This window comes from Ovis canadensis, chromosome 4 (genome assembly GCF_042477335.2).
Source record: "Ovis canadensis isolate MfBH-ARS-UI-01 breed Bighorn chromosome 4, ARS-UI_OviCan_v2, whole genome shotgun sequence".
In the NCBI taxonomy this organism is placed as follows: domain Eukaryota; kingdom Metazoa; phylum Chordata; class Mammalia; order Artiodactyla; family Bovidae; genus Ovis; species Ovis canadensis.
Genome location: NC_091248.1, coordinates 120,808,946 through 120,833,593, shown reverse-complemented (window position 1 = coordinate 120,833,593; position 24,648 = coordinate 120,808,946). Strand labels below are relative to the sequence as shown.

At 47.9% G+C, this 24,648-nt stretch overlaps 1 protein-coding gene across 1 annotated transcript in view; it reads left to right on the top strand.

Moving 5' to 3' along the window:
* Positions 1-380: 380 nt before the first annotated feature.
* TRPV5 (transient receptor potential cation channel subfamily V member 5) overlaps positions 381-24,648 on the top strand; it is a 31,907-nt gene continuing 7,639 nt past the window's right edge. The window contains exons 1-13 of the mRNA XM_069587008.1: positions 381-463; positions 778-981; positions 3,080-3,177; positions 3,315-3,437; positions 3,899-4,036; positions 4,300-4,398; positions 4,559-4,734; positions 5,117-5,263; positions 7,129-7,341; positions 20,814-20,900; positions 22,586-22,662; positions 22,899-23,064; positions 23,358-23,424. Of these exons, the coding sequence (XP_069443109.1) occupies positions 854-981; positions 3,080-3,177; positions 3,315-3,437; positions 3,899-4,036; positions 4,300-4,398; positions 4,559-4,734; positions 5,117-5,263; positions 7,129-7,341; positions 20,814-20,900; positions 22,586-22,662; positions 22,899-23,064; positions 23,358-23,424 (1,519 nt within the window). The 5' untranslated portion in view covers positions 381-463; positions 778-853. The remainder of the gene's footprint in view (positions 464-777; positions 982-3,079; positions 3,178-3,314; positions 3,438-3,898; positions 4,037-4,299; positions 4,399-4,558; positions 4,735-5,116; positions 5,264-7,128; positions 7,342-20,813; positions 20,901-22,585; positions 22,663-22,898; positions 23,065-23,357; positions 23,425-24,648) is intronic.

Here is a 24,648-nt window from a genome sequence, read left to right as displayed (position 1 = left end):
CTCCTCCTGTTGACTCACTCTTGGAGGGAGTCCTGTGATTTCCTCCACCGCCGCTCAGACCCTGCTGCCCAGCCTCTGTGGAAGTTCAGGGCTCACTGAGGTCTCCTCTGCCTGGAAGGGAGGAGCTGGAATGGAAGAGGAGGCCCTGGGCTTCTCCAGGAGGAGGGGCAGCCAGAGACCTGCTGGATGCGGGGCTGTGGGGTACTAGGCAGAGCAAGCCGTTCTGGGGGGTTTTGAGCCCCCTTTGTAGAAGAAGAATCAACTGTCCTTGAGCTGTTATGACTATGCTTTACAGACTCTGCTGTGAGAGCATGTAAGTATCACCCCAGTTTTACAGATGAGAAGACTGAGGCACAGAAAGCTCACCTAACTGACCTGCAAGGACTGAAACCCAGGATTCAAACCTAGACCTGCCTGACTGCAGAGCTGGAGGGCTTTGCTTCTCTACTGTCCTGCATCTGAGGTAATTGCTCAGCGGGCTTGTAGGACCCACCTTTGGGCTCTATCCCGGCTCCCAGGTCAGATTCCTGGGCCCCACCCCTCCCCTGGCCCGGTCTCAGCCGCCCTAGCTCACTGATAGGAAAGAGCTCCCTCCCCCCGCTGGCTCCGAGGCAGGCTGTGTGCCTCAGGGGCTTTCTCTAGAAAGAGCTCCTCCCCTCCAGGTAAAGTCTCTCTCTCCTGGCAGGGCCCCCAGTCCCCTCCGTGCACGTGCAAACCCCGCACAGCACCACGCCAGATCCACTTGTGACCCATCCCTCCTCCTCGTCTCCGCTTCAGCTGCCGTCTGAGTCCTAGCCCTGCTCCCTTGAAACACCTCCTCCTCGCGACTGGCCACTGCCCAAAAGGAGAAGACATGGGAGCACCTCCGTCCAAGGCTAGGGGTCTCTCGATCCAACTTCAGAAACTGCTGACCTCCTGGCTGGTGGGACAGCAAGACTGGGATCAGCGTCTGGACGAGATGTACATGTTGCAACAGAAGAAGTAGGCTGCCCCCCTCTCCCTGAGCCTCAGGCCCTCAGCCCACTTGGGTCAGTCTGCCCTGCCCACCAGAGCACCCCAGAGTTCAGTGCCCAGTGCTGGGATGGGCCCGTGCATCTGTTATGGAAGCCGACCTCCTGTGTCAGCAGTGGAGGAGGGGTGTGGCATTGGGTCCCGGGAAGGCTGGGGTAGGGTGATGCTTGGGCTCTCACCTAGTGAAGGTGGGCGGGGGAGGGGGGGTGGCGCGGGGTGGTGGTGCTGGGAACCCAAAGATAGCAGACAGGAGAAGCCAGCATGTATGGCAGGAGTGAGTGGGGCAGGGCGGGTACAGGCTGGTGGGGAACGAGGTGCTGGGGGAGGGTTCAGATCCTATGGGTTTTAGGACACTCATTGGGTGAAGAAAGAGTGAGGAGTTACTGTTAATGAGAATGAAATTGATGGCCTGACAACGGGACAGCTCTGGTTTGTGCAACAGCTGGAACTGACCAGCTGACTGTGGAAACCAGGGGACCCTGAGGAGTCCAGTGGGAACTCCTAGAGCCCATCTGTGTTTCCCGAGTCTCCTGTGTGCAGGCTGTACTAGATCCAGAGCAGACAGTGAGGCTGAGCCTGTCCTGGCACACCTCCGACGGGACTGGTGACTCCGAGGAGCTGAGCATTTCATGGTCAGCCCTGGCACACCTCCCCTGGGACTGGTGACTCCGAGGAGCAGAGCATTTCATGGTCAGCCCTGGCACACCTCCACTGGGACTGGTGACTCCGAGGAGCTGAGCATTTCATGGTCATCCCTGAGGTCTAGACCCCCGGAAGACTAATGGGGGCAGGGACCCATCCTGAAGGCAGGCTTCTCCCTCGGGATGTTCAGGGGACTTGGCTCCCATCAGAGAGCTGCCATTAGCAGATCTGAGCTGGCAGCCAGGGCTAGACTCACGGGCAGTGGCTTCTCCAGGCCAGAGGCCGGAGCACGGAGGCTGCATGCAGGGCCTCTAGACTCTGCAGTCCTGGCTTAGTTGCCCTGAGCTGGGTGCGCTCACACGGAGGATCTGGGTGAGATGGGCAGCAGGCTTGTTCCCACTTTACCCGTTCTCTCTGGAAAGAACTTCAGTGAGGGGCGGACCTGAGCCCTACCTTGAGATCACAAGCTTCTTCAGATAAAAAGTTTCTTTCCCCTGGCTTGGGGGGACCATTGGAAGAGAGGAACTGGGGGCTAGGGGTCATCACGGGAACTGCCCGCCATCAGTCTGTTTACCGGCCTTTCACCTCTCCCCTCCTGACCCTCAACCTGCTATCCGTGTGTCCACCTTCAGAGCCAACACATACTTGCCCAGCAGGAACCGGCTTCGGCATTATCTCTTGTCTGGCTCACCCAGGCAGGGGAGAGACAAAGATTAACCCGCAGAGGTACCACAGGAGGAGTATCTCCGTAGGGCTCCTCCCACCTGCTCTGAGATGCACACACTCAGAGAAGCTCACAGCCATGCTGTGACAGCAGACAGCGCGTTCAGACTCTTGAGTCGAAGGGTGACACTCAGGGAGGGATGGATCCTTCATAGTCCATCTCAGAGCTCTCCCTCCCCGCAGCAGGAATGTGCGTCTGGACAGCCCCCAGGGAGTCAGAACAATAGCTGGCCTCTCTCTCAGCCCCCTCCCGGTCTCTCCAGCTCCTCTTGGCTAAAGAGAGCCGGTTCAGCAGGCCTGGGAGCAGGGATGAAACCAGGCAGAAATTCCCTCTCCTCCACCTGCTCCTGATTCCCAAGTTCCTAAAACATGGACTCAGGTAGAATGACTTGGCCAGGCCCACCAGGACCATCCATTCCCTCCCCTGGGGCCCCTCCCTCAGGCACTCTGCTGCTTAGTCAGCTGAGCCAGGAGTCCCCCCACCACCGGTGGGAAGAGGTAGCGATGCCACCCCACGGGCACCCTGAGCCAGACTCTTGCCCCCATCTGACCCCAAGCTAGAGTCCAGAAGACAACGCTGCAACGTGTCAGCATGCATTCCATGTGGCTGCTGTCTGTCCAGGTGGACAAGGACTCTCTTCCTCTCTGCTCTTGGCCTCTCTCCCATTCTGTCTCTGCCTGATTCCCGTTCATCCTCTTACAGGATTCGAGAGTCTCCTCTGCTTCGGGCAGCCAAGGACAACGACCTGTGTGTCCTGAAGAAACTTCTGCTGGATCGAAACTGTGATTTCCGCCAACGAGGTGGGATCAGAATTTGAAGTGTTGCAGATGGGGCAGAGGCCCCGGCCATGCCCCGCAAGGCACTCTGAGGGTTTCTGCTGAGGGGCGGTGGAGCGTGTCTCTGGGAAATGTTGATGTTCCTATCTCCTTCGCTCCAGGGGCCGTCGGGGAGACGGCACTGCATGTGGCCGCCCTCTATGACAACCTGGAGGCTGCCATGGTGCTGATGGAGGCTGCCCCCGAGCTGGTCAAGGAGCCTGCCATCTGTGAGCCATTTGTAGGTGAGGCATCTCCACGGTTTTGCAAGGCGGACCCAAGCAGGGGAGAGTCTGAAGTCACCTCTTACAATGAGCCTCTGAGAGTAGGTCGAGGGAGGAGTGATGGGTGCTCAGGAGTGTGGGAGGAAGGCAGAGGTCCTGGTCTTGGCTGTGAGTGTCTGGGACCTGCTTTAGCCACTTGTTATTTCCCTTCAACTCCTTTCATGTTCCGTGAAGAGCAGAACTCTCTCTCTTTCATAGCTGCACTAGAGTGATTACCCTTGTATGCCATCCCCAGTAGTCAAGAGGCCCCGACAGCTAAGTGAAGCTGCCTGGGGGACATCTGGGGTCAGTCTCCACTATTCTGCTGAGTCAAGAGAGGAAATCCATGCAAGGATGTCAGGGATCTCCTGGAAGCCAGGGGGGATGCTGTGTCTCCGAGAGAGCTGGGAACAGACACCCTGACGGAGCGCTCTCTTGTCCAGGTCAGACGGCCCTGCACATAGCGGTCATGAACCGGAACGTGAACCTGGTGAAAGCCCTGCTCGCCCACGGGGCCAGCGTCTCTGCGAGGGCCATAGGCTCCGCCTTCCGCCTCACTCCTCACAACCTCATCTACTTTGGTGAGAGCAGACCCGGGGCTGGGAGGATGAGGAGGGGGACACCAGTCAAGGCAGGGAGGGCTGAGGAGGCCCCGTGCCTGGGGCAGCCAGAGCCAAGCCTCCAGCCCCACCCCAGGGCCCCTCCAGCATCCCTGCCTCTGGTCCTGCTGACAAGGGTCCCCAGGCCCAGAGCAGAGATGAGGGAGGGAGAGGCGGTTGCTTGGAAACACTGCCCCTCCCTGCCCGCATCTCATGCCGGCCTGCCTGGGCCTCTGCCTCCCCAGGGGAGCACCCTCTGTCCTTTGCCGCCTGCATGGGCAGCGAGGAGATTGTGAGGCTGCTCATTGAGCACGGCGCTGACATCCGGGCCCAGGACTCCCTGGGTAAGAGCTGGGCTGGAGGGGGCGCTGGCAGGCTGGGGGTGGCAGGGGAGAGGGGAGGGGCTGGGACCGCCCTCAGGCCCCCTCGGGGTGGGGGGTGGTCCTGGGGAACAGCAGGGACTCTGGTCCCAGGGCTCATGTGACACCCCGTGTCCTCTCCCAGGAAACACAGTGTTGCACATCCTCGTCCTCCAGCCCAACAAAACCTTTGCCTGCCAGATGTACAACCTGCTGCTGTCCTACGACAGGCGAGGGGACCACCTGCAGTCCCTGGACCTCATGCTCAATCACCAGGGCCTCACCCCCTTCAAGCTGGCCGGAGTGGAGGGCAACACTGTGGTGAGGGATCCGTCCTCAACCCCACGGGGGTCCTTCTCCTGATCCTTCTTCCCAACCTTCCCAAAAAGGTGGTGGTCCCTTACCTTCATCTCCATCACTAAAGTCCTCAGCATCAGGAATTTCTGACTCAGGGGGATTACAGAATCTTACCTGAGAATATCTGCTATGGTAACCCAAAGTTCCACTCCCCTTGCCTATTCTCTCCTTTCAGATATTTATAGGATTTGTGGGAAGGAAAGACAGCCCCAAATTAAAAGGTTCAGGTCAACAGAGGCTTGTCAGTTCCCAGCTGTCCATCAGATCCAACGAGTAAGCAACCGTGCTGTTGCCCTTGACCTGCTCCTTACATGCTGACCCCCGTCTCACTCCTGTGTCCACCCAGATGTTCCAACACCTGATGCAGAAGCGGAAGTACATCCAGTGGACATGCGGGCCACTGACCTCCACTCTCTACGACCTCACAGAGATCGACTCCTGGGGAGAAGACGTGTCCTTTCTAGAGCTTGTGGTCTCCTCCAAGAAACGGGAGGTATGGGCAACATGGAGGATTAGGGGCTGTCAGGTGTCTGTGCAGAGCCCGTCTATTTACCAAGATCCTCGGCTCCAGAGGCTTCCCTGTAATAGATGAGGGTGAGGATAGACTCCTGGGACTTTGGGAGAAAATGTTGATCAATACCCCTTCCCTAACTCTGCTCTCTCTGCTTAGCTTTGGTCCCTTCTGCTTACCTTTCTCATACTAACACTGCATATGAGGAGTCCTGCAGATAGATGTTGCTTCCTATCACTTATTTGTTCAGCATATTGAGCTTCTTGCTGGGTCCCTGACACTGTACCAAGAACTGAGAATACAGAAATAAATTAAAAAACAGTTCCTTGCAGACAGCTTTGTCAATTTTCCATCCCTGTTCTCAGTAACTGTAATAGCCTTCAAGATAAACATTGGGGTCTATACTATGAACGGTACATAATGGTGCAACAGAATGGAGGTTGGTTTACGTTGGCTTGGATGGACCAGAAAAGATGTCACAGGAAATGTGCTTGAGCTGGGGCTTCTAGGAGAAATTGGGAATCACCAGGCAGATGAGGAAAAAGAGAGCTTTCCAGAGAGGGAAAAACACATGGATCATTCAGACAGTATTAGATTGGGTGATATGAGGGAAAGGAAAGTTTGTTGAAGATTTATAAAGAGAAGAAAATACTGATGCTTTCTGGAACCTCCAAGATGGTGGCAAAATACAGTTCTTATTGTTTATCTGCCACCCAACAATTTCCTAGGAACCCTCTAGAGCCACAAAGTCGCAAAGAGTCGGACACGACTGAGCGACTTCACTTCACTTCATTTAAGAGCCACAAAACTCAGATGATTGCTGGTACTAACAAACAGAGGATCCGGTTTATCAGAGGATCTGATGAACAAAGTGGCTGGTTGGCATGAACTTCTTCAGAGCAGGATTTCTTAGGGATTGGAAGCCCAGCCTTCACCTTCAGTTCTATTGGGCAACCAAGATTTGTTCATTATGATGAAAATAGAGGCTCCCTCACTGGAGCTTCTTCAGCTTCCTGCCTTGTTCTGCCCAGCAGGTCTAGAAACTGCCCCCCACCCCCACCACCCGTCTCTCTCCTACTCTGTAGGCTCGATGGGAAAAGGTACTTTTTCTGCTCGTGGGAAATCCCTCTGGCTAAGCTCTGACTTTGCCTTTTCCTACTTTCTTAGATGCATCATGCCATCTATCATCCTCTTTCAGGAGCATCTTTAATGTCTCATTGGCTACTTAGATCTGAGCATTAACCCACCCAGCTTAGATTATGGCCACACCCGACTCTCCGAGTCCTCTGTTGCTCCTCTCATGTCCATAATACTTGTAGAGCGAATCTGACTACCTGCTTGCTTGAACCTTCCACTGTTTTCCATTGCATTCAGAAAATAAAGTCCAACTCCTTAGCTTGGCATTCATGAGGTACCATGATCTGGCCCTCAGCCACTTCATACAGGATAATCCCTGCACCCTCCAAAAGATTCTGCCATATCCCCCTCATGTGCCAATGTCTTCTCACCCCTTCCCGCCTTGGCAACTGCTGCTACTTTATAAAAGAACTTGCCTAACTCTCCATTCACTCAGCTATCTCGCCCATCTATGTCTCATCCTTCAGAGTCTCTGAGGAGCTCAGAGGTCCTGGTATTTGCTTCTGCCATGGTTTATCTGCAGCACTAGCATGAGGCACCGCATACAGTGGAAACTGACTCGTCATCTGTAAAAGAGATGAATGAAAAGATGAACTGAATGAATGACACTTGTGCTGATCGTGACGCTGCCTGTCTGGGACCCGGTGGGGAACCTGGTGCTGCAATTCACGATGGTGGTCATCCCCTGCTGCCCTCTTCTTTTACCGCAGGCTCGTCAGATCCTGGAGCAGACCCCAGTGAAGCAGCTGGTGAACTTCAAGTGGAGGAAGTACGGGCGGCCTTACTTCTGCATCCTGGGAGCCTTGTATGTGCTCTACATGATCTGCTTCACCATGTGCTGCATCCACCGTCCTCTCAAGGCCCGTAGTGACAACCGCACAGATTCCCGAGACATCACCGTATTCCAGCAGAAGCTGCTCCAGGTGACTCTTAGAGGGGGTAAGAGGGGCTGATAGCATGGGGTGATGGCTCTGGAAACCAGAGCCACGCTGCCCAGGAAATATGCCAGTCCCTTGACTCTGGCAGGGGCAGGCTCCTGATCACTTGGACAGAAATTAGGCAGGAGTTAAGGGGACCAAAGCTTGATGAATACAAGTGGATTTGTCCAGGGAGTGATGGCTTTCTTGTGAACTTTGGAAGAATGCTTAGTTTACCTGTACCTTTGTAAAATCCCTTGTTACTCACCAAGGTCTGTAGACCAGATCTTTGTAAATGTGACCTTCAACAGAAGCTTTGTTGTTCTAAAGGGAGGAAGAGTGTGCTCCAGGTCCATTTTCTGAGTGTGCCTGTAATCTGTTAGGGTAACACAGACATTCTTGTGACCCGCATTCACTTCTGAACACAGTCAATATGAGTGCATTGAAAGTGAGGTATCAGCTGTCTGACCACCTGTCAAATGTGCTGCAGAGGATGCCTAGATTGGGTAGCAGTTAGAAGGAAATAGTCTCTGGGGTCCCTTTTACTCTGGTTAGCTTGCCATTCTGTGAGTCACCTTCAGAGACCTGGGGTGAGGACAGCTGGATAGAGATGTAGAGTAGATGTCCAGGTCTGCTGTTGAAAGGAGACTCCTTGGTGTAACAGAACGAGCAGGCTCTCATGAGTGCTTCTAGGCATATACATTCAACACTGGGTTCATTTAATAGGTAACCAAATTCTTGTCCTAGTGACCTGAAAATACCTAAAAGGGAGTGCAGGCATGTGGGCAGAAAGCAAAAGACACAGGGGGAACAATTTTGCCAGGCAAGTAAGAGCTCAATGGCTAGAGATTTATGCTCAATGCAGAATGGGTCCCCTACAGGCATAGCTCAACCTGGACTTGGAGAGGGGCAGTTTGGAGGAGTTAAGGAACAAATAACCTGAGTCAAGTTAGCTCAAAGGCAGTGGATACTCAAAGAAAGGACAGGGCAAAGAGCCTTACTAAATGCTGAAGTAGGTCAAATCACTCTAAGCTTTTAGAATTGCTTCTTGGTGTATATACAGTGTGCCCATTTGTCCAGAGCCTCTGACTGTCACACAGCAGGGTTTGCTGCCTGCAGAACACAAGGCTGAGTATGGTGGGGCTGCCTTGTTCGAGGTGGGCATAGGTGCATTCGGGGGAAGCTGGGTTCCCTGCATCTCAAATGGGACATGAAGATTGTCCCTGGTATGGAGACCATACACCAGGAAATAAGGACATGGAAGGGATGGCCAACTGAGATGGGCCAGCGATAACAATGAAGGAAATGGATAAACATGGGGGTGGCTGGACATTTCCAGTGTTCCTGACTCTGATTCCTCAGATGCACTCTTTGCCAGCCTTCCTTTGTTTCAGGCTGACTGGGGGGATTTTCTGGATCTAGAATGCAGATCCAGAATGTAGATAGCCTTCTAGCCAAAGAGTTGGGTGATGCTGAGCAACCGATTATCACCAAGACTTCTTCTTTCTTACCTTGTTCTTACCACTGTGTCTCTTTCTCTCTGGGGGAAGACTAGTTATGTCCCTATGAACATAATGTTCCTTTGACCCAGATAGTCTAAATTATTAGCAGCTACTTCCCCTTGCCTCAGGACTAGATGAAGCATAATTATAGCTAAGTGCTCTAACTTTCTTTCCATCTTCTCTCTTTTTCTTCTCTTTTCCCCCTTCAGCATTTTTACCCTTTTGCTCACTTTGATAAAATCTGCATTAGCCCAAATAGAAGACTCATGACTTTCAAATATTCTTTTCTTGGTTGGGTAGTGGGGCTTAAGAAAGCAGCTGTGAGCAGTTTGAATGGGGAAGAGCATCAGCGAAGGTCTGTGTTTTTTCGGCATGAGCCCTTGGGCCTTGGTCCTGAGCTGATGGGGCCCATATGTTCCTCTTAGTAGGAAGTCAATTCAGATTAAATCAGGAGCTCCCAAACTTATCACCATGACTTGAAAGATTCTGCTTTCATGATGCACCACATTTATTGAATAATATGGAATTCTTTTTTTCTACATTTCTATTACTTGAGAGTCTTAGAAATATGAAAATGTACCAACATAGGGTCTTGACTTGATTAATGCAGTTGTTGCCATATTAATTAGCCTACAGAGCTTTTTCTCAGATAAATGAGTACTATTGTATTTAATAAATCTGGACACACAGAGCCCTCAGTCACTGTAGGATTTTCTCTGTGGGTCTCATGGGATCTAGAAGAGTCACTGGACTCCACAACAGTAGCCCAGAGCACCATCTCAAAACACTGGAAAGGAAAGAAAATACTCCTTTATTTATACAAGGTGGCATAAACTAGGCAAAAGCAGTCATGGGAAATGGTGGAGTTTTGGAGATATTCTAAGAAATGTCTTCACTCTAGGATGCTCCATTGCTCAGCCATAAAATTTATGCTATTCCCGGACTTCCCAAGAACTCTCTAAATTAATGAGTTAATTTCTTGTCTTCATTCAATGTTTACTTGGCTTAGGCAGAACAAAGTGCCTTGTAATCCTAGTTCTCCTAGACTGCCAAGTGAGCAGAAAGTTCGAAGTCTGGGATTCGGTGGCTTAGATTTAAGCCCTAACTCTAAAACAAAATAGCTGTTTGACTTGAGCAGATCCTATGTCTTGCTAGATCAGTAGTTTTTTAACCAAGACTACTTATTAAGGCTTCCTTGGTGGCTCGGTGCTAAAGAAACTGCCTGCCAACGTGGGAGATGCAGGTTTGATCCCTGGGTTGGGATGACCCCCTGGAGAAGGAAATGGCAACCCACTCCAGTACTTTTCCCTAGGAAATCCCATGGACAGAGGAGTCTGATGGGCTACAGTCCCTGGAGTCACAAAGAGTGGGACACAGCTTAGCGACTAAACAACACGGACACATTAGAAACACGGAAATCTGGTTAAAAAAAAAAAATTATGGATCCCTAAGCTGCCTCATACCTGAGGCATTAGAATGTCTGAAATAGTGGCCCCTGGCAGTGGTATTTTAAAGAAATTCCTTGGTTGATTCTCAAGCTCAGCTTGGCTTGAGATCTGCTAAGCTTTCTAAGGTGAAACCGATCACTCTGATTGTTTAGACCCCTGATTTGCTGTTCAGCAAGAGGGTATTGATCTCCCATCATCAGATTTCCTTTCTACATTTTGATGATTTTCCTTGATCTCTCCAATGCCCTTTGCTTCAAATTACTTTGCTAATTCATTCATTAAACAAACCACTACTGAGAGCCTTAGGGTGCCCCAAGCATTATTGTAGGTACTGGAAACTCAACCTGGTCTGAGCAAAACACACTTCACCTCTGCCTTTTGGCATTTGCAGACTGATTGACATTAATTAAATGAATAGATGCTGCTGCTGCTGCTGCTGCTAAGTTCCTTCAGTCGTGTCCGACTCTGTGCGACCCCATAGACGGCAGCCCACCAGGCTCCCCTGTCCTTGGGATCCTCCAGGCAAGAACACTGGAGTGGGTTGCCATTGCCTTCTCCAGCGCATGAAAGTGAAAAGTGAAAGTGAAGTCGCTCAGTTGTGTCCGACCCTCAGCGACCCCCATGGACTGCAGCCTTCCAGGCTTCTCCATCCATGGGATTTTCCAGGCAAGAGTGTTGGAGTGGGGTGTCACTGCCTTCTCCAAAATGAATAGACATTTCAATGCAAACTGACTGTTAACAATTCGCATGAGTTTTTCTTATGATCAGAAGACAGGATGCTGAGAGACTCCTTGAAGGAGGAAATGGCAACCCGCTACAGTATTCTTGCCTGGAAATTTCCATGGACAGAGGAGCCTGGCAGGCTACAGTCCATTGAGTCACAAAGAGTCAGACACAACTGAGCATGCATGCACTGGTGAATTCAAGGTGGAAAGTGAATTCAAGGCAGAGACAATGCATATCCAAAGGCCCTGGGGCAGGAAGAGTCTTGCGAATGTCTAGGAACCGAAAGAAGGCTGGCTAGAACAGAGGGAGCTAGGGCAGGAGCCTCCAGATTAGGCTGTCCAGGCAGATCTTTCCCCAATCATGTAGGACGTTGCTGGCCATCCCAAGGATTTTACTTTTTATCCTAAAGTTAATGGGAGGCTCAGGATTTTAAACAGGGGAGACACTCGATAATATTTTTGTTTCAGAACAATGTCTCTGTTTGTAGGGTGGAGAACAGGTTTGAGGGGGCCAGGGAAGATGTGGGGGACCAGCTAAGAGGCTATTACAGTTCAGTGAAGGAAGAGAGTAGTGGTGGATTGGCCTTAAGGTGTGGTGGGGAGACTTGAGAGAAACGGCTGGCATCAGGGCACTTACTGAAGGTAGAATCATCACTACTATACAATGGATGGGATGTAGGTAGTCAGGGAGAGGGCGTGGCCAGAGTGACTCGTGGGTTCTTTTTATCTGAAATCATTCTCTACCTGTCCTGGTCAGGGAGACTGCTTTTCCTACATGTCACAATTCCTCACAAACTCCGCTATTCAAAGTACCAGAGTTATTTGAAACCCAGCTGTACGCCAGCTCGACACTGTTTTACTTGGGGGTCCTACCCAACTCCCTTTGGAATAAGTACAGCAAATTAAAGAGAAGATAGAGGTGGGAGAAGCAGAGAGCCTAGGAGGTAAAAATAACATCTATCGGGAGCTGGCTTTGAGCACTTGCCATGCGTTTGCTGGTGCTTCTGAGATCTTGGGAAAGGACAGATTCAGAGAGGAAAACTGATGTAGGCCCTGAGTTTCTGCTTTTCTGACTCGCTGCTGGGTGAGGCTGGTGTTGTGATTCTGCGGATCGCATTTTGGTTGCTAAAGTATTATACTGGGTGATCCTCATAAGTAAATGAAATTCTTATAACCATTTTAAAGATCGTGAATCTGAAGTCATGAGAGGTTAAGTACTTTGGTAAAGATGCTTGGCTAGTAAGGGCAGTGCTGGTTGGGCTTCTGGTCTGCTTCACTTCAGAAGCTTCAACTTTAATACAAAGCCAGGTCATTTCTCCCTCCAGAGAAATATGCTGAATTCCAGGTTTCTTCCTCAGAGGGACCCACTGCTTGAGGAACTCCTGTTTCCAGGCTTCGATAAGTAGCCAGCTCCTGCCACACTCACCTGTACCTGGGCACACCTGATATTTCCCCCGCAAGATAAGAGGTGCTGTGCTGGAGTGCAGGAGTTGAGAGTTAGTCAGACATGGAGTTGCCTCTGACCTCTAGCCACTGAGCTACTGCCTATGCTCTAGTGTTGATCATCAGTTCAGTTCAGTTCAGTTCAGGCACTCAGTCGTGTCTAACTCTGCAGTGCATGGGGTCTTTGTGACCCCATGCACTGCAGCATACCAAGCTTCCCTGTCCATCACCAATTCCCAGAGCTTGCTCAAACTCACATCCATTTAGTCGGTGATGCCATCCAACCATCTCATCCTCTGTCATCCCCTTCTTCTCCAGCCTTCAATCTTTCCCAGCATCAGGGTCTTTTCCAATGAGTCAATTCTTCACATCAGATGGCCAAAGTATTGGAGTTTCAGCTTCAGCATCAGTCCTTCCAATGAATATTCAGGACTGATCTTCTTTAGGATTGACTGGTTTGATCTCCTTACAGTCCAAGGGACTCTGAAGAGTCTTCTCCAGAACCACAGTTCAAAAGCATCAATTCTTCAGCTTGTTGTTGATCAACATGGGCCCCAGTTTTTATGTGATTAACCTTTTGGTGGCTAAGGTAAATCCTGCTTCTGTGGGAATGGATAAGGATGTCTCCGTAGAGAGAAGACATCTGCTGGGTTAATCTTCCTGAAAAAACACAGAGATTAAGACACAAAATAAGCCCCTGGAAGGTAGACTTATAAGGTAACCATGAGATCTTCCTCCCTTTTTGGCCCAGTGGTTCTCACATGGGGATCTGCATCTTAAAAAAAGAAAGATGCTTGATTCTTACACCAAATTAGAGTCTCCAGGTTTGGCCAACGCATATGTGTTGCGACAAAGCTTCCCAGCCAATTCTTGTATGTATGTATGTATGTATATGTGTGTGTGTATGTATGTGCTTGTGTGTGAATGTGTGTGTTTGTGTGTGAATGTATGTGTATATGTGTGTGTATGTGTTTGTGTGTGAATGTATGTGTATGTATGTGTGTGTATGTGTAGGTGTAGGTGTGTATGTTTGGCTGCACCGAGTCTTCACTGTCGCGCCCGGGCTTTTCTAGTTTTGCAGTGAGCAGGTGCGGGCTTAGTAGTTGCAGCTCGTGTGCTTGGTTGCAGTTGCTTAGTTTCCCAACCAGGGATCGAACCTGGACTCCCTGCATTGGGAGCATGGAGTCTCACCCACTAGATCACAAGTACCACCACCCCCCGCCCACAGCTGATTCTGATGGATAAGCTGGTTAGGAATCCCCGCACAGTTTAGAAGATGAGATTAATGATTGTATGAGTGATGAACAAGCATGTCTCTTTCTGGGAGCTTCATTCCTCTGCAAGAATCTCGGGGAGAAGGAGAGGGTCTCAGATGGGGTCTGACAACTGTTTCCAGTGCCTTCCCCCTCCTAGTGGTTGCATTTGCTCCCCATCCTTCCCCACAGTGGTACCTGGGCCCTGCTAGGCCCACCCTTCTCTGGGCATTTCCTTCAAGACAATGAGCTCAACCAGCTGGTGAGCAGGACACTCTCTGTAAGCAGATTCTTAACAAAGTAAGGCTGGTCAGCCTCCAAGGGGCTCTGGCCGTTGACAACTCCTGAAATTCTAAGCCATACAAAGAGGTTAAGAACTCTAGTCATTGTTGAAAGATGCTTATTTTTTTAAAGGAGCTGGGGGGAGAATTTTTTCAGTGCATTATTAACTAAGCCTGCTTAGGTGACCTTGAGCTAGGAATCTGGAAATTCCAGGCGAGCCCAGTTCGTCATCATCCTTTCTCCATTTACCTCCCTGCCCTTGCTTCCTGGTTCCCCTCTGCCTCCCTCCAGCTCTTAGATCATGCTCAGCAAGCGCCTGTCTGTTTACCTGCTTCCTTCTCTCCTTCCTTCCTTGTGAATGCAGCATCTACTGTGTGTGCATTGTGGATAAAAAGAAGGAATTAGAGGTCCCTGCTTTAAGGGAACCCTAAGATTCCTGGAGAGACAGAAAACGTCCAGATGACTGCAGTGTGCTGGGGAAGGGCTATGACCGGAGGCTGACATCGTGTTCCTGCAGGGAGACAGCTGATCTGGGCAGACGGGCAGGGAAGGAGACCCAGGTGGAATGCTGTGACCTGGGTCTTAAGGTTAACAGTGAATCAGAAAACTCTGGTGGAGGAAGGCATTCTGAGAATAGGGCACAGTTCATATGGGGACCTGTCTTACCAGTTGAGGACCCTAGTAATCAACATGGCTGGAGCTGACACAGAGTATGGGGACCCAGGGCAGGAACCAGGCAAGCAAAGCCATTGTGCTGAGTCTTATGTTTTAAAAATAGAGGAAAAAGAGGAAACTTTTTTTTCTCTTTTTTTGCCTCACCTCATGGCATGTGGGATCTTGACTCCCAGACCAGGGATTAAACCTGTGCCCCCTGCAATGGAAGTGCAGAGTCTCAACCACTAAACCTGCAGCGAAGTCCCTTAGTTTTTATTCTTATCTCACAAAGCACAGTTCTAACTAAAAGAACACACGTGCAACCCCAGCAAGGGTTCTGGGCATCATGCTTGGTAGTCTGAATATTTTTCATTTCTGTTTCACAGTGAGCACTTCTAAGTAAAGAATACATGCCCATGACTTAAAAAATCCAGTGGCAAGTATAATGAAGACCACCAGCGCACTGGCCTGCCCACCTCACTCATGCCTTACTTCTTGGAGGCAACCAGTTGTTACCTCTTTAGGGTCCCTGTTGTTACCTCTGTACCACTGAATAATATACTTCTATCTCTATTCATTAACTAAATTTAGACATGAGCTACTGAATTTCTACTATGATACAGATTTAAAGAATACTCATCACTCCCATCTCCCCCCCCCCTCATTTTTATTCCAAAGACATGCTGGAACTAGGAAAGGTATTAAGCAGAGAAACCAGGTCGTGATATATGCAAAAACAAGGTAAGGAATGGGTTGAATGAGCGGGCAGTGGGTACAGGGCGCCATGGGTTTGCTTTAAGGCAGTGGTGCTATGGATTGAGAGCCAGCGGAGCATTTGAGAGAATTTGGGAGGCTAAATGAACAGGACTTTAGTAAAGTGAATTTACAGTTAGTTCACTTTGCTAAACATACCCTTGGTCCCCAAACCTTTTCATAAGCACCACGAATCTAGAGAGCTGCATATGGGTCTTTCCTTGTAGATAGGAAATCTTGAATGCAATCCCCAAAGAGTAAAATTCTGAAAAATTCAAAGAAAAACTTATTACCACTTTGAGTTTAGGGTCTAATTCTAGAAGTGCAAACGTGGTTGATGAAAAGGAGATTCTGATTGTCAGTTTAACAGACCTCAGAAAGTCATTCATTATAATTCAGTGCCCCTGTCCATTTTTAAAACACTAAAACCTTTCTCCACTTTGTAAAAGAGTATCTCTTCCAAACAAGAGCCAATATTACACATGAGTGTGAGATACTAGAATTCCTCTCGAAATCAAAGAAAAGGAAAATGTTTTAAAAGTTCACTACTATCATTATTTTTCAGCTTTACTGTGATATAATTGACAATTGATATTGTAAGGTATTTAAAGTGTTCATCGCAGGGATTTGATATGCATATACATTGTGAAAGGATTCCTCTCATCTATTAACACATTCATCACCTCACATGTTTATTTATTTTTGTGAGAATAATTAAGTTCTGCTCTCCTAGCAAATTTCTGTTGTATAATGCAGTGTAATTAACTATAATCATCTTGTTTTACCATCAGACCTTATTCCTCTTATAGCTGAAATTTAGCATCCTGTTACCAATCTCTCCTTATTTTGTCTGTGCCCCCAGCCCTTGGCAATCACGTTTCTACTCTCTTTTTCTAGGAGTTTGCCTTTTTTTTTTTTTTATTCCACATGTAAGTGATAACCATGAAGTATTTGTCTTAATCTGATGGGCTTATTTCACTTAGCTTAATGCCGTCAAGTCATCCATATTGTTGAGAATGACAAGATTTCCTCTTTTCTCATAGGTGAATAATATTCTGGTGTATGTATGTACATATATACACACATATATACGTGTACCTGTATGTATACATATGTATGTGTGTGTGTGTGCATGCATGCTAAGTCACTTCAGTCGTGTTGGACTCTTTGCGACCCTATGGACTGCAGCCCACCAGGCTCCTCTGTCCATGGGATTCTCCAGGCAAGAATACTGGAGTGGGTTGCCATTTCCTACTCCAGGGGATCTTCACAAACCAGGGATCAAATCTGCATCTCTCATGTCTCCTGCATTGGCAGGCGGGTTCTTGCCCACTCACACCATCTGGGAAGCCCATATGTGTGTGTGTGTAATATATATATCACATCTTTATCCATTGTTGATTGATGGACACTTAGGTTGTTCCTAGAGCTTTGCTACTGTGACTAATGTTGCAATTTACACAGAAGTGCAGATATCTCTTCCAGATTCTGTTTTTGTTTCCTTTGTTTATTTTTTAATTTATTTGTAATTGGAGGATAATTGCTTTATGATGCAGCTCCTTTGGATATATACCTAGAAGCTGGATCATGTAGTAATTCCACTTTAACTTTTTGGGGGGCCTCCCTTCTGTGTTCTACAGTGGCTGCACAAATTTACGTAGTGTACAGTAGTATGCAAGGGTTCCTTCTTCTCTGCATCCTTGTCAACAATTGTGATTTCTTGTCTTTTTGATAATGGCCATCCTAGTCAGTCTGAGGTGATCTTTCACTGTGGCTTTGATTTGCATTTCCCTGATGATTAGCGATGCGGAGTATCTTTTCTGTACCTTTGGCATACAAATGCCAGCCCTTTGTATGTCTTCTCTGGGAAAAAAGGTCTGTTCAGGTGCTCTGTCCAGCTTTTAATCGGATTGTTTGTTCTTTTTGCTGCTGAGTTGTATGAACTGCTATTCTTTTCATTCCAACTTTCACACATGCATGTTACTCTTTGTTTTCCAGAGAGAGTGGTTTTATTAAAAAAAAAAAAACACCTTATGAAAGGGTCTGTGTGGTGGTCTTGGAGAGCAGCAAGGAAGGGGGCTTGCAGGAGAGTGTGGTGCTCTGCAGGCTACTTTAAGTGACAGAGAGGTGGAGACAGCTACTTTAGGGCAGTCGGACATCAAGTGCGTGTGTATGTCCAGTCGCTGAGTCATGTCCGACTCTTGGCAACCACATGGACTGTAGCTCACCAGGCTCCTCTGTCCATGGGATTTTTCCATGCAAGAATACTGGCATGTGTTGCTATTTCCTTCTTCAGAGGATCTTCCTAACCAAGAGATCAAACCCACATTTCCCAGGTCTCCTTTATTGCAGGTGGATTCTTTACCGATGAGCCACCAGGGAAACCCCAAACCAAGTGGAACAGAGGCCAAAGCTTGGCATCTCTGGACACCTCTGTTACTAGTGAACTTGAGCAGGGTAACTCCTGCTTGGAAAGGAATCTGTTGAACAAGCAAAGCGGTGCTCATGAAGGGCAGACCCAGGAGGAGTATATGGTAAACAAAATTGTTCCTAGTATTCTTCATTAGTTGGATTTTTACATTTTCATCCCAAGAGTGTTGATACCATTCTCCTGCTGTCCTCTAGGGGTACTCTAATCCCCACAAAGCTCCTGGCCAACAGGTATCCTCCTCTTCTTAGTAGAGCCAAAGAAAAAGTTGGTGGCAATTTTCCAGCTGTATGCAACCAAGGCCCTGGATTCCCTGGTGGCTCAGATGATAAAGAGCCTGCCCACAATGTGGGAGACTCGAGTTCTACCCCCTGGGTTGGGAAGATTCCCCGGAGAAGGAAAGAGCAACCTGCTCCAGTATTCTTGCCTGGAAACTCCCATGGATGGAGGAGCCTGGTGGGCTATAGTCCATAGGGTCACAGAGTCAGACACGACTGAGCAACTTCAATTTCATGCAACCAAGGTCCAAAGTTTTCTTAAAAATTGTGTATAGAATAATAATTTAAAAAAAATTGTGTATAGACACATACATGGCACAGATGCCATTATTTTATTTCTATATCTAGTGTTATTTTGTCCCTACAATTAACAAACTTATTATTTATCCTACCACTTGATTCTCCAAAGGAGTTGGCCTGTTTTACAGTGAAAGTCAGATGCAACAGGAACATTAAGATAAAGAAAAAGAACAAAGATCTATGATCTGAATCTTTGGATGGAGGAGAGGGTATTCAAAGACAGTTGCTAGAGCTGGAGATTTAAAAAAAAAAAAAAAAAAGAACTCTGAGCTTCCTTGAAAGCAAAGCAAAAGGGAAACCGCTCACTATATGATAAAATAAAATTGTCCAGTTTCTCAAGAAAAGTAAACAGCAGAAAAGTTGGCAGGACATCAGTTCTTTAAGGAACAGCAAAAGCAAAAGAACTGAAGTCTATTCACAGATTGTTAGAGAACGTTGTTTACTAGAGGTACATAGTCACCAGTTCCTTCCTGTTCTTCCCTGGTCCCATACGATTTATCTGAAACATTTCTACCATCTCTTAGTAACTCTGGTTCTACTCTTCCCGAAAGACTATATCCTTGGCTTCTTCTGAGCTGATACACACCCTCTTAGAGGCCACAGGATACTTGATGGGTGCCTTCTTTATACCTAGAGCACCTCCTGAGGTGGTGATTTAGTTGCTAAGTTGTATCTGATTCTTGTGACCCAACCCCCATTGACCAGCTGTCCAGGCTGAATTCTCCAAGCAAGAGTACTGGACTGGGTTGCCATTTCCTTCTCCAGGGAGTCTTCCTGACCCAAGGATGGAACTCAGGTCTCCTGCACCGCAGGCAGATTCTTTACTGACTGAGCCATGAGCACCTCCCTACTACATAGCATCTCTTCCTGTTTCAAAAGCTATGCTTCTCATTGGACTAGTGAGTACACTACTGAAGTAGCCCATAGAGGTTCTGTTTATCAGTAGAACAGAGATGACTGGTGATTCTCATGCCTAACAAGGGATCCCATCCTTTTCAGCGGAGATCATCCCCAGGGACTCTCAAGTCCTATCTTGAGTGCACAATTCAAAGACATGACCTTGGAGAACAGAATTCCCAAAAGTCTAAGGGGTACTCACATGTGTTGAAGTTATTTGTATAATTTCATCTGGAGGTTATATGTATGTGATCAGTTTTCCAGAAAGAGGGCCTGTGGTCTTCATGATATTCTCAGATGGGCTCATTACTTCAAAAAAGTTAAGGAGCATTATTGTAGAATTTGATTGCTGCATCTGGGTAACACTGCAAGCTTTTAATTGTGAAGTAAGGAGTGCAGAGGAGGATGGTTTTTATTCGTGTTGACCTTAGGCCTATATCTTTGACACCTACCATCCAGGATAAGACAGAGTTCCTCCTTAGAATTGAAAATCATAGAGTGTCTCTAGCCCTTTTCTATATTGCCAAATCATAATAAAACCACAATGAATTTACCTATGGGGCTTCTTAGGCGGCGCTAGTGGTAAAGAACCCACCAGTCAACACAGGAGATATAAGAGACACATGTTTGATCCCTGGATCAGAAAGATCCCCTGGAGGAGGGCATGGCAACCCACTCCAGTATTCTTTCCTGGAGAGTCCCATGGACAGAGGAGCCTGGTGGGCTACAGTCCATGGGGTCACAAAGAGTCAGACGTGACTCAAGTGACTTAGCACAAAGCATGAATACATCTATAGTGCTCTGTGGCTAATAATACGTCCAAATACATCATCTGATTTGGTCTTCACAATAACCCTAGGAGGTAACCATTATAGTCTCCATTTTACAGATGAGATATCCCAAGCTCAGGGAGTTTTAGTGACTGATTCAAGGTCTCACTGGAGCTAGCAGGGTCTAGAGGTCCATCCCAGAACCCAAGTTCTGTGGTGTGTTTATATTCTACCTGCTGGGAACCACAGCAAGTTTGGAAAAGCTGGCCTTTCAGCATAGCTGAAACCAGCCCAAGCCACTAATAACTTAACTTTCTTAACTTGATGCACGTAAATGTGACCTTAGCCCCTCAGTACACACATCATCGTTAGTTATAATTCAACAGCATAAGAAGTGAGTTGTTAGGTGGTAACTCAAGTTGTTGGCATATGGAACATATATATACTGTATTGGGTTGACCAGAAAGTTCATTCAGATTTTCCGTAAGATGGTATGGAAAAACCCAAATGTATTTTTGGCCGGCCCAGTATATTGCATCTTGGTTTACTTAGACTCATGCCTTGGTCACAGACTGAGCTGCAATGACAAATACAGTGGGGGTGGGTGGTGATGGTGGTAATGGTGGTGGTAAGGGGAGCTTTTATTCATCTCGGATAGAGTTGAGTCGCTTTAGACCACTTACTCAAAAAGATTTGCCTCTCAGTCCATCAGAAAGCACTTCTGATCCTGAATATCTCACCACAGGAAGCCTACGTGACTCAGCAGGATAAAATCCGGCTGGTGGGGGAGCTGATGACGGTCCTCGGGTCAGCAATCATCCTATTCCTAGAGGTGAGGTGCAGCTGAGCCGTCAGACTGAAGTCTTTTATCTTTTTTTTTTAAACACCAAAAACTTTTTTTATTGGGGTATAGCCAATTAACTACAGAGAAGGCAATGGCAACCCAGTCCAGTACTGTTGCCTGGCAAATCCCATGGACAGAGGAGCCTGGTAGGCTGCAGTCCATGGGGTCGCTAGGAGTCAGGCATGACTGAGCAACTTCACCTTCACTTTTCACTTTCATGCATTGGAGAAGGAAATGGCAACCCACTCCAGTATTCTTGCCTGGAGGATCCCAGGGACAGGGGAGCCTGGTGGGCTGCCATCTATGGGCTCGCACAGAGTCAGACACGACTGAAGCGACTTAGCAGCAGCAGCATAACCAATTAACAATGTTGTAGTTTCAGGTGAATAGCAAAGGGACTCAGCCATACATAGACGTGTATCCATTCCTCCCCAAACTCCCCTCCCATCCAGGCTGGCACATAACCTTGAGCAGAGTTCCTTGTGCTGTCCAATAGATTCCCATTGGTTATCCACTCTAAACACAGCAGTGCATACATGACCTTCCTGAAGTCCCCAACCACCCCTCCACCCACAGTGACCATAGTCTGTGGATCTCTTTCTGTTTTGCAAGTAAGCTCCTTTGTATCATTTCTTTTTGGATTCCACATATAGAGGATGTCATATGATAGTTCTCTTCCTCCATCTGACTCACTGCACTCAGAATGACACTCTCTAGTTCCATCCATGTTGCCACAAATGGCCTCATTTCATTCTTTTTAATGGCTGAGTGATATTCCATTGTGTGTGTGTTTATATATATACTCCACATCTTCTTTATCCATTCCTCTGTTGACAGACTTTTAGGTTGCTTCCATGTCTTGGCCACTGTAAACAGTGCTGCAATGAACAATGAGGTACATGTATCCCTTCAGATCCTGTTGTTCTCTGGATATATGCCCAGGAGTGGGATTGCGGGGTCATATGGTAGTTCTGTTTTTGTTTTTTTTTAAGGAACCTCCACACTTTTCTCCACAGTGGCTGGACCAGTTTACATTCCCACCAACAGTGCAGGAGGTTTCCCTTTTCTCCATACCCTCTCCAGCATTTATTGTTTGTGGATTTTTTGATGATAGCCGTTCTGATCAGTGTGAGATTATATCTCATTGTAGTTTTGATTTGCGTTTCTCTAATAGATAGCTATGTCGAACATCTTTTCACATGTCTATTGTCCTCTTTAGAGAAATGTCTGTTCAGGTCTTCTGACCATTTTTCGAGTGAGTTGTTTGTTTTGATGCTGCTGCTGCTAAGTCGATTCAGTCGTGTCCGACTCTGTGCGACCCCATAGATGGTAGCCCACCAGGCTCCTCTGTCCTTGGTATTCTCCAGGCAAGAATACTGGAGTGGGTTGCCATTTCCTTCTCTGTTTTGATGCTACTAAGTATCATAAGCTGATTGTAAATTTTCAAGACTAATCCCTTATCAATCACATCATTTGCAAATATTTCCTCCCAACCTATGGATTGTCTGTTTTTTGTTTCCTTTTCTCTGCAAAAGTTTTTGAGTTTAAGTAGGCCCCACTTGTTTATTTTTGCTTTAATTTCCATTATTCTGGGAAATGGATTTTAAAAGATGTTGCTGTGATTTATTGAACTGAAGTCTACAGTTTTCTTTCCCCGCCCCGCCTTTTTCCAGATCCCGGATATCTTCAGGGTCGGTTTCTCCCGCTATTTTGGACAAACTGTCCTTGGGGGGCCATTCCACGTCATCACGTGAGTGTTCTTCCTTCCAGGCCCCTGCCTTCCCTTTCCAGAAGCATTTCAGGTCTCCCTACCCCTCTCTGGGACCCTCGACTCCAGGGACTTTTCTCCAGTGGGTTCATGGGTGTGATTGTGTATGTGTTTAGGAGGTTGCGCGGTGGGTTCTGGGCAAGGTAGCACCACGCTAGAAGGGACCTAGAATATTCCCAGTCCCTCCTCTCATGGCCCCCTCCCCTCTCTCCTCCCAGCATCACCTATTCCTTCCTGGTGCTGGTGACTATGGTGATGCGGCTCACCAACACCAGCGGGGAGGTGGTACCCATGTCCTTCGCCCTGGTGCTGGGCTGGTGCAGCGTCATGTACTTTGCTCGAGGATTCCAGATGCTGGGCCCCTTCACCATCATGATCCAGAAGGTCAGAGCTTTCTCCAGTTTCTCTTGCTTTCAGACATCAGACTTTTCCCAGACCAAGGGAGGGAGTGGGAGCAAAAATTAAAAAAAAAAAAAGTGCTTTCCCCACAGTTTCTACTTTCAGACATTGGACTTTTCCCAGACCAAGGGAGGGAGTAGGAGCAACAACAACAAAAAAAATGAGGCTCCTACTAGATCTGGTGGAACTCTGGTGACTTGCCATCTAGCAGCAGTAGCTGCTAAAAGGCAGGTGGAGATGCCGTCCCCCATCCTCCCTCCCCTCTCTGTTCTCTGTAGATGATTTTTGGAGACCTGTTGCGTTTCTGCTGGCTGATGGCTGTGGTTATCGTGGGATTTGCCTCAGGTGAGAACGTCACTCTCTTCTCCAGAGCGTGGGATTCAGTTCTCCAGAAGGTTCTCTCTCATCTTGCTCTCACTTATTTCTTGTTTGTACTCCCTTTATGCTTTTTTTTCCCTTCCTAGTAGAAAGTGAATTGAAAACATGCTCATATGCTTAGGATCAGGGTCCCTAAGGTTGGCCTAGAGCATGAACTCATGTGCTCTAAAGTTCTGGGTCAATCATGTTTATGTTGACTAACTGCCCTGCAGCCTCTTTAAAGGAGAGATAAATAAAGGGCTTGAAGAGAGACGGATATGAAACAGGAAAGACGGGCCAGTTGTGAAAGGCGCCATAGGCAAAAAGTTCACTATTTAATTCTTCTATGTTGACACTTCAGAAGAATAAATGAAAAGCACTCAATAATGCCTCAAGTGCCCCCCTTTTTTCATTTATGTAGTCAAAGGTTAAAGAAAAGAAAGGAATTCGGAGAAGGAGGTACAACAAAAGGGTTTGGAGGGTTTGAAGAATGAGGGAGGAAACGGGTGTGAAGAGAGGCTTGAAGCACAAGACCAGTGGGGACCCAGTCATGGCCCAAGGAGCAGGGAGAGGAGGAGAGGAAACATCCAGAACAGGGAAGATGAGACAGAGCGAGGGAGGGAGAGCACAAGTGAACAAGGAGAAGAAAGTTCTTTGGAGAAGGCAGAGAGGAAGGAAAAGCAAACACTGGGGCCTCTAATCCAGTTCTCCATGTCTGCGGCTGAACCCCTGGAAGGCAGGTGGATGTACAGGGTGACGTGTGAAGACCCCAACCCTGGGCTCTAAGTACAAAGGATGCCATTCCTGTCTTAGGCATTCCCTTGCTTAATGGGGGTTCCCAGAAAACAGTAGATGGAAAAACTACACCAAGATGGGAACTCTGAGAGGGTAAAACTTTGTCTGTTTGGAGGATTCCTCATGTTCCCTTCCTCCCCACCCTCATCTATGCGTATGCAGAATGAGGGGATGTAGCAGAGCCATTTTCTACAGACCTCCCAAAGCATCTGTTCTTGATTCTTGCAAAACCATGCTTTGTCATAGACCCTAGCTCTGCTCTCGGGGTCCCTTTATTTAGATCTCCATTCCCCACACAGGGATGAGGCTTTCAGAGGTTCTGATGTTGTAGTAAAGTTTCCAGGGTACCTAATACCATCCAGTAGTCTACATATCACATTTTTTGCAATGCTCCAGAACACTCAGGAAATCTCAGGA